The sequence below is a fragment of the Oncorhynchus nerka genome, linkage group LG10 (genome assembly GCF_034236695.1).
Source record: "Oncorhynchus nerka isolate Pitt River linkage group LG10, Oner_Uvic_2.0, whole genome shotgun sequence".
NCBI lineage: Eukaryota > Metazoa > Chordata > Actinopteri > Salmoniformes > Salmonidae > Oncorhynchus > Oncorhynchus nerka.
In genome coordinates this window covers 93,972,324-93,987,545 of record NC_088405.1, presented here as the reverse complement: position 1 = coordinate 93,987,545, position 15,222 = coordinate 93,972,324, and the positions used below count along the sequence as shown (strand labels likewise).

The following is a 15,222-nucleotide window of genomic DNA, read 5'->3' as shown; positions in this document are numbered from 1 at the left end:
TAGGTATTATTACTGAGTGAGAGAAGACATGTGAAACGATAGGTATTATTACTGAGTGAGAGAAGACGTGAAACGATAGGTATTATTACTGAGTGAGAGAAGACATGTGAAACGATAGTTATTATTACTGAGTGAAGATGTGAAACGATAGGTATTATTACTGAGTGAGAGAAGACATGTGAAACGATAGGTATTATTACTGAGTGAGAGAAGACATGTGAAACGATAGGTATTATTACTGAGTGAAGATGTGAAACGATAGGTATTATTACTGAGTGAGAGAAGACATGTGAAACGATAGTTATTATTACTGAGTGAAGATGTGAAACGATAGGTATTATTACTGAGTGAAGATGTGAAACGATAGGTATTATTACTGAGTGAGAGAAGACATGTGAAACGATAGGTATTATTACTGAGTGAAGATGTGAAACGATAGGTATTATTACTGAGTGAAGATGTGAAACGATAGGTATTATTACTGAGTGAAGAAGACATGTGAAACGATAGGTATTATTACTGAGTGAAGATGTGAAACGATAGGTATTATTACTGAGTGAAGATGTGAAACGATAGGTATTATTACTGAGTGAGAGAAGACATGTGAAACGATAGGTATTATTACTGAGTGAAGATGTGAAACGATAGGTATTATTACTGAGTGAGAGAAGACATGTGAAACGATAGGTATTATTACTGAGTGAGAGAAGACATGTGAAACGATAGGTATTATTACTGAGTGAAGATGTGAAACGATTATTATTACTGAGTGAAGATGTGAAACGATAGGTATTATTACTGAGTGAGAGAAGACATGTGAAACGATAGGTATTATTACTGAGTGAAGATGTGAAACGATAGGTATTATTACTGAAAGATGTGAAACGATAGGTATTATTACTGAGTGAGAGAAGACATGTGAAACGATAGGTATTATTACTGAGTGAAGATGTGAAACGATAGGTATTATTACTGAGTGAGAGAAGACATGTGAAACGATAGGTATTATTACTGAGTGAGAGAAGACATGTGAAACGATAGGTATTATTACTGAGTGAAGATGTGAAACGATAGGTATTATTACTGAGTGAAGATGTGAAACGATAGGTATTATTACTGAGTGAGAGAAGACATGTGAAACGATAGGTATTATTACTGAGTGAGAGAAGACGTGTGAAACGATAGGTATTATTACTGAGTGAGAGAAGACATGTGAAACGATAGGTATTATTACTGAGTGAGAGAAGACATGTGAAACGATAGGTATTATTACTGAGTGAGAGAAGACATGTGAAACGATAGGTATTATTACTGAGTGAGAGAAGACATGTGAAACGATAGGTATTATTACTGAGTGAGAGAAGACATGTGAAACGATAGGTATTATTACTGAGTGAGAGAAGACATGTGAAACGATAGGTATTATTACTGAGTGAGAGAAGACATGTGAAACGATAGGTATTATTACTGAGTGAGAGAAGACATGTGAAACGATAGTTATTATTACTGAGTGAGAGAAGACATGTGAAACGATAGGTATTATTACTGAGTGAGAGAAGACATGTGAAACGATAGTTATTATTACTGAGTGAGAGAGTGCATCCCTGTCTGACTGTTTACGTCCCTCATTAAGAGGACAGAGGAAAGGCTGAGACTCTCCACAGGGACTCTAATGATGCACAAGCTCATTACAGCTCAATTACTTCCTGGAAAAACACCTGACAAACAACACACTGCTATTGTTAGAAGGGGTAGAACTTTTAATCACTATAATATTAGTATAAATATGTATATTTTTATTATTTATCCATTATTTTACCAGGTCAGTTGTATATAGCCTACCGGAAAGTATTCAGACCCCTTGACTTTTTCCACATTTTGTTTACGTTACAGTCTTATTCTAAAATGGATTAAATTAAATAAAAAATCCTCATCAATCTACACACAATATCCTAAGGAATATTCAATGTCTGCTTTTTTTTCTTCATTTGAATTAAAATCTTATTTACAAAGGCCAAAACCGGACAATGCTGGGTCGGCAGGGTAGCCTAGTGGTTAGAGTGTAGAGGCGGCAGGGTAGTCTAGTGGTTAGATTGTTGGACTAGTAACCGGAAGGTTGCAAGTTCAAACCCCTGAGCTGACAACGTACAAATCTGTAGTTCTGCCCCTGAACAGGCAGTTAACCCACTGTTCCTAGGCCATTGTAAAATAAAGTTAAGCCTAGTTAAATAAAGGTAAAATAAAAAAATAAAAAATAAAAAAAATAAAAAATTGTACGTCGCCGTCCTTTGGGACTCCCAATCACGGCCGGTTGTGATACAGCCTGGATTCAAACCAGAGCGTCTGTAGTGACGCCTCTAGCACTGCGATGCAGTTCCTTAGACCGCTGCGCCACTAAGGAGCCCCAACATAATTCCACTTTGACATTCTGGGGTTTTGTGTGTAGGTCAGTGACACAAAATCTCCCTTAAATCTATTTAAAATTCAGGCTGTAACACAACAAAATGTTTTTAAAAAGTCAAGGGGTGTGAACACTTTCTGAAGACACTCGCAAATGAGAGCCATCATTTACAATGACTGTTGCCCATAGAAACGGTGTGACCTTCCACCTACTCTGACATCATTACCGGACACAGGAAGTAGCCCACCACCTGTGATGGGCCTCATCCCCTTCATCTTGAGAGAGACCAAGGTCTGCATGACATTCTTCGTTTGCCTCCATGTTGCTTCAAAAAACAGCCAGGTTCCAAGCCAGTCTATTCCTGTACTCAAACCCCACAATGTACTCTGACCCCGACCCCTGACCCCCTCCATGGAATGTTACTTAGACCGGCCCCTGCAGAGGCATGACTGTTCTAAAGAACTAGTAAATGGGAGAGGTTGGCAGCTTTCAGATAGCTTAATGAGCATGTTCTTTTAATTGCCTGGCTGTTCTAATTGGCTCCCAGGGTGAGGCTGTGAGGCTAACACACGGCAGACGATTAAACCACTGGTTTAATAAAGCCTGGGTGGGGAGGAAGGGAGAAGGGAGGGAGAGAGAGAGAGAGAGGAGGATGGTGGGGGAAGGTGTACTGCTAGGAGGGGGTGCTGGTAGAGGGGGTGCTGGGAGAGGGGTGCTGGAAGAGGGGGTGCTGGTGGAGGGGTGCTGGTAGAGGGGTGCTGGTAGAGGGGGTGCTGGTAGAGGGGGTGCTGGGAGAGGGGGTGCTGGAAGAGGGGGTGCTGGTAGAGGGGTGCTGGTAGAGGGGGTGCTGGGAGAGGGGGTGCTGGAAGAGGGTGGGTGCTGGTAGAGGGGGTGCTGGTAGAGGGGGTGCTGGAAGAGGGGGTGCTGGTAGAGGGGGTGCTGGTAGAGGGGTGCTGCTGGAAGAAGGGGGTGCTGGTGGAGGGGTGGGGTGTGCTGGTAGGGGGTGGGGTGGTGGTAGAGGGGTGGGGTGGTTAAGGGGGTTGGCATGCAACCTGTCACTCTAGACTAATCCCCGACCATGACCTTGGAGGGTGCCTGTGTGTGTGTGTGTGTGTGTGTGTGTGTGTGTGTGTGTGTGTGCACGAAAACCTGTATGCCTACGTGCCTGTGTATGTGTGTGTGCGTGCGTTTGGGAGGTTTAGAGGGTGACCTCTCTCTCTCTGAGCCCTGCGCCCCTCTTGCTCTCTGAGCCCTGCCCCCCTCTTCCTCTCTATCCCCCTATCTGAGCCCTGTGCCCCTCTTCCTCTCTATCCCCCTCTCTGAGCCCTGCACCCATCTTTCTCTCTGAGCCCTGCGCCCCTCTTCCTCTCTATCCCCCTCTCTGAGCCCTGCGCCCCTCTTCCTCTCTGAGCCCTGCACCCCTCTTCCTCTCTGAGCCCTGCGCCCCTCTTTCTCTCTGAGCCCTGCGCCCCTCTTCCTCTCTATCCTCCTCTCTGAGCCCTGCGCCCCTCTTCCTCTCTATCCCCTCTCTGAGCCCTGCGCCCCTCTTCCTCTCTGAGCCTTGCGCCCCTCTTTCTCTCTGAGCCCTGTGCCCCTCTTCCTCTCTATCCCCCTCTCTGAGCCCTGCGCCCCTCTTCCTCTCTGAGCCCTGCACCCATCTTTCTCTCTGAGCCCTGCGCCCCTCTTTCTCTCTATCCCCCTCTCTGAGCCCTGCGCCCCTCTTCCTCTCTGAGCCCTGCGCCCCTCTTTCTCTCTGAGCCCTGCGCCCCTCTTCCTCTCTATCCTCCTCTCTGAGCCCTGCGCCCCTCTTCCTCTCTATCCCCCTCTCTGAGCCCTGCGCCCCTCTTCCTCTCTGAGCCTTGCGCCCCTCTTTCTCTCTGAGCCCTGTGCCCCTCTTCCTCTCTATCCCCTCTCTGAGCCCTGCGCCCCTCTTCCTCTCTATCCCCTCTCTGAGCCCTGCGCCCCTCTTCCTCTCTATCCCCCTCTCTGAGCCCTGCGCCCCTCTTCCTCTCTATCCCCCTCTCTGAGCCCTGCGCCCCTCTTCCTCTCTGAGCCCTGCACCCATCTTTCTCTCTGAGCCCTGCGCCCCTCTTTCTCTCTATCCCCCTCTCTGAGCCCTGCGCCCCTCTTCCTCTCTGAGCCCTGCGCCCCTCTTCCTCTCTGAGCCCTGCGCCCCTCTTTCTCTCTGAGCCCTGCGCCCCTCTTCCTCTCTATCCTCCTCTCTGAGCCCTGCGCCCCTCTTCCTCTCTATCCCCCTCTCTGAGCCCTGCGCCCCTCTTCCTCTCTGAGCCTTGCGCCCCTCTTTCTCTCTGAGCCCTGTGCCCCTCTTCCTCTCTATCCCCCTCTCTGAGCCCTGCGCCCCTCTTCCTCTCTGAGCCCTGCACCCATCTTTCTCTCTGAGCCCTGCGCCCCTCTTTCTCTCTATCCCCTCTCTGAGCCCTGCGCCCCTCTTCCTCTCTGAGCCCTGCGCCCCTCTTCCTCTCTGAGCCCTGCGCCCCTCTTTCTCTCTGAGCCCTGCGCCCCTCTTCCTCTCTATCCTCCTCTCTGAGCCCTGCGCCCCTCTTCCTCTCTATCCCCCTCTCTCTGAGCCCTGCGCCCCTCTTCCTCTCTGAGCCTTGCGCCCCTCTTTCTCTCTGAGCCCTGTGCCCCTCTTCCTCTCTATCCCCTCTCTGAGCCCTGCGCCCCTCTTCCTCTCTATCCCCTCTCTGAGCCCTGCGCCCTCTTCCTCTCTATCCCCCTCTCTGAGCCCTGCGCCCCTCTTCCTCTCTATCCCCCTCTCTGAGCCCTGCGCCCTCTTCCTCTCTGAGCCCTGCACCCATCTTTCTCTCTGAGCCCTGCGCCCCTCTTTCTCTCTATCCCCCTCTCTGAGCCCTGCGCCCCTCTTCCTCTCTGAGCCCTGCGCCCCTCTTCCTCTCTGAGCCCTGCGCCCCTCTTTCTCTCTGAGCCCTGCGCCCCTCTTCCTCTCTATCCTCCTCTCTGAGCCCTGCGCCCTCTTCCTCTCTATCCCCCTCTGAGCCCTGCGACCCTCTTCCTCTCTGAGCCTTGCGCCCCTTTCTCTCTGAGCCCTGTGCCCCTCTTCCTCTCTATCCCCTCTCTGAGCCCTGCGCCCCTCTTCCTCTCTATCCCCCTCTCTGAGCCCTGCGCCCCTCTTCCTCTCTATCCCCCTCTCTGAGCCCTGCGCCCCTCTTCCTCTCTGAGCCCAGCGCCCCTCTTTCTCTCTGAGCCCTGCGCCCCTCTTCCTCTCTGAGCCCTGAGCCCCTCTTCCTCTCTGAGCCCTGTGCCCCTCTTCCTCTCTGAGCCCTGCACCCCTCTTCCTCTCTGAGCCCTGTGCCCCTCTTCCTCTCTGAGCCCTGCACCCCTCTTCCTCTCTGCATCCCTTTATAACCCTCCTTTCCAGTCCCTCCCTCTCTCTTTCATTTAAAGGGGGGGGGGGACACACAACAAATGTATCCTTCATACTTAGTCAAACTGGTGGTCTACTTCACTTCACTAAAACCACTCTATCCCACCATGGTCTTCCCATCCCACGTCCAAATGCATAATGGTATGCTTCTCTACAACACGTTTAACTGCGTTTATAATAGGAGTGTAGAGAACGTCTGTCTGTATTCCAAATGGAACCCTATTCACTACATAGTGCACTACTTTAGACCCTATTCCCTACATAGTGCACTACTATAGCACCCTATTCCCTACATAGTGCACTACTTTAGACCCTATTCCCTACATAGTGCACTACTATAGCACCCTATTTACTACATAGTACACTACTATAGCACCCTATTCCCTACATAGTGCACTACTATAGCACCCTATTCCCTACATAGTGCACTACTTTAGACCCTATTCCCTACATAGTGCACTACTATAGCACCCTATTCCCTATACAGTGCACTACTTTAAACCCTATTCTCTATATAGTGCACTACTATAGCACCCTATTCCCTACATAGTGCACTACTTTAGACCCTAGTCCCTACATAGTGCACTACTATAGCACCCTATTCCCTACATAGTGCACTACTATAGCACCCTATTCCCTACATAGTGCACCAATATAGCACCCTATTCCCTACATAGTGCACTACTATAGCACCCTATTCCCTACATAGTGCACTACTTTAGACCCTATTCCCTACATAGTGCACTACTATAGCACCCTATTCCCTACATAGTGCACTACTATAGCACCCTATTCCCTACATAGTGCACTACTATAGCACCCTATGCCCTACATAGTGCACTACTATAGCACCCTATTCCCTACATAGTGCACTACTTTAGACCCTATTCCCTACAATGTGCAGTACTATAGCACCCTATTCCCTACATAGTGCACTACTATAGCACCCTATTCCCTACATAGTGCACTACTATAGCACCCTATTCCCTACATAGTGCACTACTATAGCACCCTATTCCCTATACAAGTGCACTACTTTAGAACCTATTCCCTACACAGTGCACTACTTTAGACCCTATTCCCTACATAGTGCACTACTTTAGACCCTATTCCCTACATAGTGCACTACTTTAGACCCTATTCCCTACATAGTGCACTACTATAGCACCCTATTCCCTATACAAGTGCACTACTTTAGAACCTATTCCCTACGTAGTGCACTACTTTTGACCAGGCCCCAAAGGATTGCAGTATATATATAGGTTGGGACACAGCGTGTGTCTATAACAGTCGCCCATTCCTCTATCATTATTAGACTACGGTCACTAGGGCCTCTCCAGAGGCCATATGGCCCTTTACATTCAAACCAGAGGCAATTACTGTAGTCCAGAGCCTGGAGAGGACAGTCTGGAGTCTGTAGCCCAGATAGAGAAGGCCCTTCCCTGCCTGACAGATGGCAGTGGTGCCCGATTCCCATCCCCTCCTACTGACATACAGCAGCCACCTCCCTATCAGCCACATCAATCTGGCCCAGCCCAGCCTGGCCTTCCAGCTGCCATTACCCATCAGGCCTAATGAGCCTGAGGCCCAGCCCAGCCTGGCTCCTCGCTGTTGGAGGAGGATGGAGGGGGGCTGGAGAAACAAAGAAACCAACCCCACTTATTGTAGACCCCCCCCCCCCCCCCAGACAAGAGCCATGGATTAGTTCACTGCTTGGGAGAAGGGTGGGTGGGGGGATGGGGAAAGGGGAGGAGGGAAAGGCCATCAAGGGCACGTTTTGTAAGAAGAGATGGTTCTCTCCAGGGCCACTGCAAGTGACCCAGGCCCCTTCCTCAGCCAGACAGGATGTAGCCATACTAAACTGCTGGGAAAAACTCCAGTGAAACTGGAAGTTGCTGTCCGTTTTACCCATCAACCACTTCAGAAATGAACTTCTAACCCGTTAGGGTAAATAACCTCCCCCTTCACGTATAATACACCTGGCAGTTAGGACAGCTGGTATATGATTTCCATCTCATGTTACCCACTATGTTCAATGTGTAGCCTAAAGGAGGAGCCTAAAGGCCACCTTAAGTTTTATTTAACCTTTATTTAACTAGGCAAGTCAGTTAAGAACAAATTCGTATTTATAATGATGGCCCAGGAACAGTGGGTTAACTGGTCTAGGAACAGTGGGTTAACTGGTCTAGGAACAGTGGGTTGACTGGTCTAGGAACAGTGGGTTGACTGGTCTAGGAACAGTGGGTTAACTGGTCTAGGAACAGTGGGTTGACTGGTCTAGGAACAGTGGGTTGACTGGTCTAGGAACAGTGGGTTAACTGGTCTAGGAAAAGTGGGTTAACTGGTCTAGGAACAGTAGGTTAACTGGTCTAGGAACAGTGGGTTAACTGGAGTAGGAACAGTGGGTTAACTGGTCTAGGAACAGTGGGTTAACTGGTCTAGGAACAGTGGGTTAACTGGTCTAGGAACAGTGGGTTGACTGGTCTAGGAACAGTGGGTTAACTGGTCTAGGAACAGTGGGTTAACTGGAGTAGGAACAGTGGGTTAACTGGTCTAGGAACAGTGGGTTAACTGGTCTAGGAACAGTGGGTTAACTGGTCTAGGAACAGTGGGTTAACTGGTCTAGGAAAAGTGGGTTAACTGGTCTAGGAACAGTGGGTTAACTGGTCTAGGAACAGTGGGTTAACTGGAGTAGGAACAGTGGGTTAACTGGTCTAGGAACAGTGGGGTAACTGGTCTAGGAACAGTGGGTTAACTGGTCTAGAAACAGTGGGTTAACTGGTCTAGGAACAGTGGGTTAACTGGTCTAGGAACAGTGGGTTAACTGGTCTAGGAACAGTGGGTTGACTGGTCTAGGAACAGTGGGTTGACTGGTCTAGGAACAGTGGGTTAACTGGTCTAGGAACAGTGGGTTGACTGGTCTAGGAACAGTGGGTTGACTGGTCTAGGAACAGTGGGTTAACTGGTCTAGGAAAAGTGGGTTAACTGGTCTAGGAACAGTAGGTTAACTGGTCTAGGAACAGTGGGTTAACTGGAGTAGGAACAGTGGGTTAACTGGTCTAGGAACAGTGGGTTAACTGGTCTAGGAACAGTGGGTTAACTGGTCTAGGAACAGTGGGTTAACTGGTCTAGGAACAGTGGGTTAACTGGTCTAGGAACAGTGGGTTAACTGGTCTAGGAACAGTGGGTTAACTGGTCTAGGAACAGTGGGTTAACTGGTCTAGGAACAGTGGGTTAACTGGTCTAGGAACAGTGGGTTAACTGGTCTAGGAACAGTGGGTTAACTGGTCTAGGAACAGTGGGTTAACTGGTCTAGGAACAGTGGGTTAACTGGAGTAGGAACAGTGGGTTAACTGGTCTAGGAACAGTGGGTTAACTGGTCTAGGAACAGTGGGTTAACTGGTCTAGGAACAGTGGGTTAACTGGTCTAGGAACAGTGGGTTAACTGGTCTAGGAACAGTGGGTTAACTGGTCTAGGAACAGTGGGTTAACTGGTCTAGGAACAGTGGGTTAACTGGTCTAGGAACAGTGGGTTAACTGGTCTAGGAACAGTGGGTTAACTGGTCTAGGAACAGTGGGTTAACTGGTCTAGGAACAGTGGGTTGACTGGTCTAGGAACAGTGGGTTGACTGGTCTAGGAACAGTGGGTTAACTGGAGTAGGAACAGTGGAACAGTGGGTTAACTGGTCTAGGAACAGTGGAACAGTGGGTTAACTGGTCTAGGAACAGTGGGTTAACTGGTCTAGGAACAGTGGGTTAACTGGTCTAGGAACAGTGGGTTAACTGGTCTAGGAACAGTGGGTTAACTGGTCTAGGAACAGTGGGTTAACTGGAGTAGGAACAGTGGGTTAACTGGTCTAGGAACAGTGGGTTAACTGGTCTAGGAACAGTGGGTTAACTGGTCTAGGAACAGTGGGTTAACTGGTCTAGGAACAGTGGGTTAACTGGTCTAGGAACAGTGGGTTAACTGGTCTAGGAACAGTGGGGTGACTGGTCTAGGAACAGTGGGTTGACTGGTCTAGGAACAGTGGGTTAACTGGAGTAGGAACAGTGGAACAGTGGGTTAACTGGTCTAGGAACAGTGGAACAGTGGGTTAACTGGTCTAGGAACAGTGGGTTAACTGGTCTAGGAACAGTGGGTTAACTGGTCTAGGAACAGTGGGTTAACTGGTCTAGGAACAGTGGGTTAACTGGTCTAGGAACAGTGGGTTAACTGGTCTAGGAACAGTGGGTTAACTGGTCTAGGAACAGTGGGTTAACTGGTCTAGGAACAGTGGGTTGACTGGTCTAAAAATTACAGTGGGTTGACTGGTCTAGGAACAGTGGGTTAACTGGAGTAGGAACAGTGGAACAGTGGGTTAACTGGTCTAGGAACAGTGGAACAGTGGGTTAACTGGTCTAGGAACAGTGGGTTAACTGGTCTAGGAACAGTGGGTTAACTGGTCTAGGAACAGTGGGTTAACTGGTCTAGGAACAGTGGGTTAACTGGTCTAGGAACAGTGGGTTAACTGGTCTAGGAACAGTGGGGTTTATTCTAATGCTGACCATATAATAACGGACTTGACACATCGTTCATCACGTTATACATCATGAAATATATTGAGACAAAAATTACAGTAGCGTACAAATAGCTAAATAAAACGAACATGAAATGTATTTCAATTTCATTTAACTAGGCAAGTCAGTTATGAACAAATTCTTATTTTCACTGACAGTCTAGGAATAGTTGATTAACTACATGGTTCAGCAGAACAACAGATGTTTACTTTGTCAGCTCAGGGATTTGATCCTGCAACCTCGCAGTTACAAGTCCAACACTCTAACCACTAGACTACCTGCCGCCCCTACACTCTAACCACTAGACTACCTGCCGCCCCTACACTCTAACCACTAGGATACCTACCGCCCCTACACTCTAACCACTAGACTACCTGCCGCCCCTACACTCTAACCACTAGGATACCTACCGCCCCTACACTCTAACCACTAGGCTACCCTGCCGCCTCTACACTCTAACCACTAGGATACCTACCGCCCCTACACTCTAACCACTAGGCTACCCTGCCGCCCCTACACTCTAACCACTAGACTACCTGCCGCCCCTACACTCTAACCACTAGGATACCTACCGCCCCTACACTCTAACCACTAGACTACCTGCCGCCCCTACACTCTAACCACTAGGATACCTACCGCCCCTACACTCTAACCACTAGGATACCTACCGCCCCTACACTCTAACCACTAGGATACCTACCGCCCCTACACTCTAACCACTAGGCTACCTGCCGCCCCTACACTCTAACCACTAGACTACCTGCCGCCCCTACACTCTAACCACTAGGATACCTACCGCCCCTACACTCTAACCACTAGGCTACCTGCCGCCCCTACACTCTAACCACTAGACTACCTGCCGTCCCTACACTCTAACCACTAGGATACCTACCGCCCCTACACTCTAACCACTAGGCTACCTGCCGCCCCTACACTCTAACCACTAGGCTACCTGCCTCATCTACACTCTAACCACTAGACTACCTGCCGCCCCTACACTCTAACCACTAGGCTACCTGCCGCCCCTACACTCTAACCACTAGGCTACCTGCCGCCCCTACACTCTAACGACTAGACTACCTGCCGCCCCTACACTCTAACCACTAGGCTACCTGCCGCCCCTACACTCTAACCACTAGGCTACCTGCCGCCCCTACACTCTAACCACTAGGCTACCTGCCGCCCCTACACTCTAACCACTAGGCTACCTGCCGCCCCTACACTCTAACCACTAGGCTACCTGCCGCCCCTACACTCTAACCACTAGGCTACCTGCCGCCCCTACACTCTAACCACTAGGCTACCTGCCTCCCCTACACTCTAACCACTAGGCTACCTGCCTCCCCTACACTCTAACCACTAGGCTACCTGCCTCCCCTACACTCTAACCACTAGGCTACCTGCCGCCTCTACACTCTAACCACTAGCCTACCCTGCCGCCCCTACACTCTAACCACTAGGCTACCCTGCCGCCTCTACACTCTAACCACTAGACTACCCTGCCGCCTCTACACTCTAACCACTAGACTACCTACCGCCTCTACACTCTAACCACTAGGCTACCTACCACCTCTACACTCTAACCACTAGGCTACCTGCCGCCCCTACACTCTAACAACTAGGCTACCGACCACCCCTACACTCTAACCACTAGGCTACCTACCACCCCTACACTCTAACCACTAGCCTACCTACCGCCCCTACACTCTAACCACTAGGCTACCTACCCCCTCTACACTCTAACCACTAGGCTTCCTGGTCTATGTAGCCTACACAGTGTTTATCTTTTAAAACAGTCATCTGGGTTTTCATTTGAAACGTCGTTATGTTATTTGCTTGTTATGCTAAGAAATGGGCAACTTTCTATCACATTTGTTCTGAAGTTATCAGAGGTCACAAAAACGACATCTTGATCTTGTGTTTAGCAGAGATCTTGTGTTTAGCAGAGATCTTGTGTTTAGCAGAGATCTTCTGTGTATAAAGTGATGCGGAAGGGGGGGAGCATCTAACAACGTATTTGTCTGTTCTATGAGTGGTCAATCGTTAAATAACAAGCGTTTTAAAGAGCAACTTTAGTAACGATTGTTTTGGGAAACAGCTCGGACATTTAACGATACTCCCGTGAAGGTTCTGATCCCCCGCCCCTCTCCATTTCCTCCCGTGAAGTTTCTGATCCCCCGCCCCTCTCCATTTCCTCCCGTGAAGGTTCTGATCCCCCACCCCTCTCCATTTCCTCCCGTGAAGGTTCTGATCCCCCACCCCTCTCCATTTCCTCCCGTGAAGGTTCTGATCCCCCGCCCCTCTCCATTTCCTCCCGTGAAGGTTCTGATCCCCCGCCCCTCTCCATTTCCTCCCGTGAAGGTTCTGATCCCCCACCCCTCTCCATTTCCTCCCGTGAAGGTTCTGATCCCCCGCCCCTCTCCATTTCCTCCCGTGAAGGTTCTGATCCCCCGCCCCTCTCCATTTCCTCCCGTGAAGGTTCTGATCCCCCGCCCCTCTCCATTTCCTCCCGTGAAGGTTCTGATCCCCCGCCCCTCCCCATTTCCTCCCGTGAAGGTTCTGATCCCCCGCCCCTCTCCATTTCCTCCCGTGAAGGTTCTGATCCCCCGCCCCTCTCCATTTCCTCCCATGGTTCTGATCCCCCGCCCCTCTCCATTTCCTCCCGTGAAGGTTCTGATCCCCCGCCCCTCTCCATTTCCTCCCGTGAAGGTTCTGATCCCCCGCCCCTCTCCATTTCCTCCCGTGAAGGTTCTTACGATGAACGTAGCCTTAAGATGCTTTTGGGAAACCGGGCCCGTTACCAGTCTGAAACCCCCTGGATCTGATCCCCCGCCCCTCTCCATTTCCTCTCTGAAATGCCTCTTCTCTAGCCTTCATACAAGCTGTTAACAAGCCACCGGTTAACTTCCTGTCTGCCATAATCATCCATCTATTGAACTACTTGTTTTGAGTTTTTCAAAAATTGCCTGTCAATGTGTGTGTGTGTGTGTGTGTGTGTGTGTGTGTGTGTGTGTGTGTGTGTGTGTGTGTGTGTGTGTGTGTGTGTGTGTGCGTGCGTGCGTGTGTGCGTGCGTGCGTGCGTGCGTGCGTGCTGACGGGGGTAGCTGTAATATCTCTGAGAGTTGACTGGCTTTGGCTAACTGGCAGCCATTACTGTCTGCAGGCAAGAAGTTCTGTTGTTGTTGTTGTTTTTAGTGTGGTAAAATAGCCTTTTGATCATTAAAGGGATCATTAAAGAATCATTAAAGAATCAAGAATCATTAAAAGAATCATGAATCATTAAAAGAATCATGAATCATTAAAGGGATCATTAAAGAATCATTAAAGAATCAAGAATCATTAAAGAATCATTAAAATAATCATGAATCATTAAAGGGTAGGACACCGTAATAAAAAACATATTCTGAAGGTTGTCTGTTTTTGTATCTTCGTTGTCTCTTCAAGATTTAGCATAACAACAATATTAATAATATTATTTTGGTGTCTATACTAGGAGTCTAATTAATTGTGTAACCTGTAGTGAGCATGTAAGGATGTCTTTGTAAGAGCCAAGTGTGTATTCCTGTCAATGTAAAATTCTCCATTAATTAAAACTTCTTATGGCTGGGGGGCAGTATTGAGTAGCTTGGATGAATAAGGTGCCCAGAATAAACTGCCTGCTACTCAGGCCCAGAAGCTAAGGTATGCATATTATTTGGATAGAAAACACCTGAAGTTTCTAAAACTGTTTGAATGATGTCTGTGAGTATAACAGAACTCATATGGCAAGCAAACAACTGAGAAAAAAATCCAACCAGGAAGTGGGAAATCTGAGGTTTGTAGTTTTTCAACTCAGGCCCTATCGAATATACAGTGTCTATGGGGTCATATTGCACTTCCTAAGGCTTCCACTAGATGTCAACAGTCTTTAGAACCTTGTTTCAGGCTTCTACTATGAAGGAGGTGGGAATAAGAGCTCTTTCAATCAGGTGTCTGGCATGAGCTGGCATGAGCCGTAAGAGCGACCTGCGTTCCATTGCATTTCGAAGACGAAGGAATTCTCCAGTTGGAACATTATTGAAGATTTATGCTAAAAGCGTCCTAAAGATTGATTCTATACATCGTTTGACATGTCAATAAGACTGTAACGGAACTTTTTGACTTTTCGTCTGCTCCTAGTGATCGCGCCTCATGAATTTGGATTTGTGAACTAAATGCGTGAACAACAAGGAGGTATTTGGACAGAAATTATGGACTTTATCGAACAAAACAAACATTTATTGTGCAACTGGGATTCCTGAGAGTGCATTCTGATGAAGATCAACAAAGGTAAGTGAATATTTATAATGCTATTTCTGACTCTCAACTGACCCCTGTTCCTCCATCATCTCCTGGAGCTCCATGCATTTCAGCTCCACCCTCCTCTTTCTGTCATGGTCTAGGATCTCCCTGTGGGCCTTCTTCACTAGGACAGGCTCCGGACTTGGCTCCTCCTCTGGAACCTCCTCTTCTTCTGGATTGGGCCCCACAGCCAGGGCGGGTACCGACACTGACCCGCCCTCCCCGGCTCCTGTTCCTGCCACGGCCACGGCCGTAGGAAGCACACCGTTAACAATGTCCTGGGGGGAAGGCACCCTCGCCCCATCGTACATGGTGACGACGTTCTACAGAGAGAGAGAGAGAGAGAGAGAGAGAGAGAGAGAGAGAGAGAGAGAGAGAGAGAGAGAGAGAGAGAGAGAGAGAGAGAGAGAGAGAGAGAGAGAGAGAGAGAGAGAGAGAGAGAGAGAGAGAGAGAGGTTAGTGGTAGCAGTTGAATATAAAATAGTGCTTTCAGAATATATTCACACCCCATGACTTTTCCATGTTTTTTTCGTGTTACAAC

General features: G+C 48.8%; 1 protein-coding gene across 1 annotated transcript in view; it reads right to left on the bottom strand.

The window, feature by feature from the left end:
- The window catches only part of srrm3 (serine/arginine repetitive matrix 3), a 113,083-nt gene extending 98,083 nt beyond the window's left edge, over positions 1 to 15,000 (bottom strand). The window contains exon 1 of the mRNA XM_065023953.1: positions 14,712 to 15,000. Within this exon, the coding sequence (XP_064880025.1) occupies positions 14,712 to 14,992 (281 nt within the window). The 5' untranslated portion in view covers positions 14,993 to 15,000. The remainder of the gene's footprint in view (positions 1 to 14,711) is intronic.
- Positions 15,001 to 15,222: the final 222 nt, after the last annotated feature.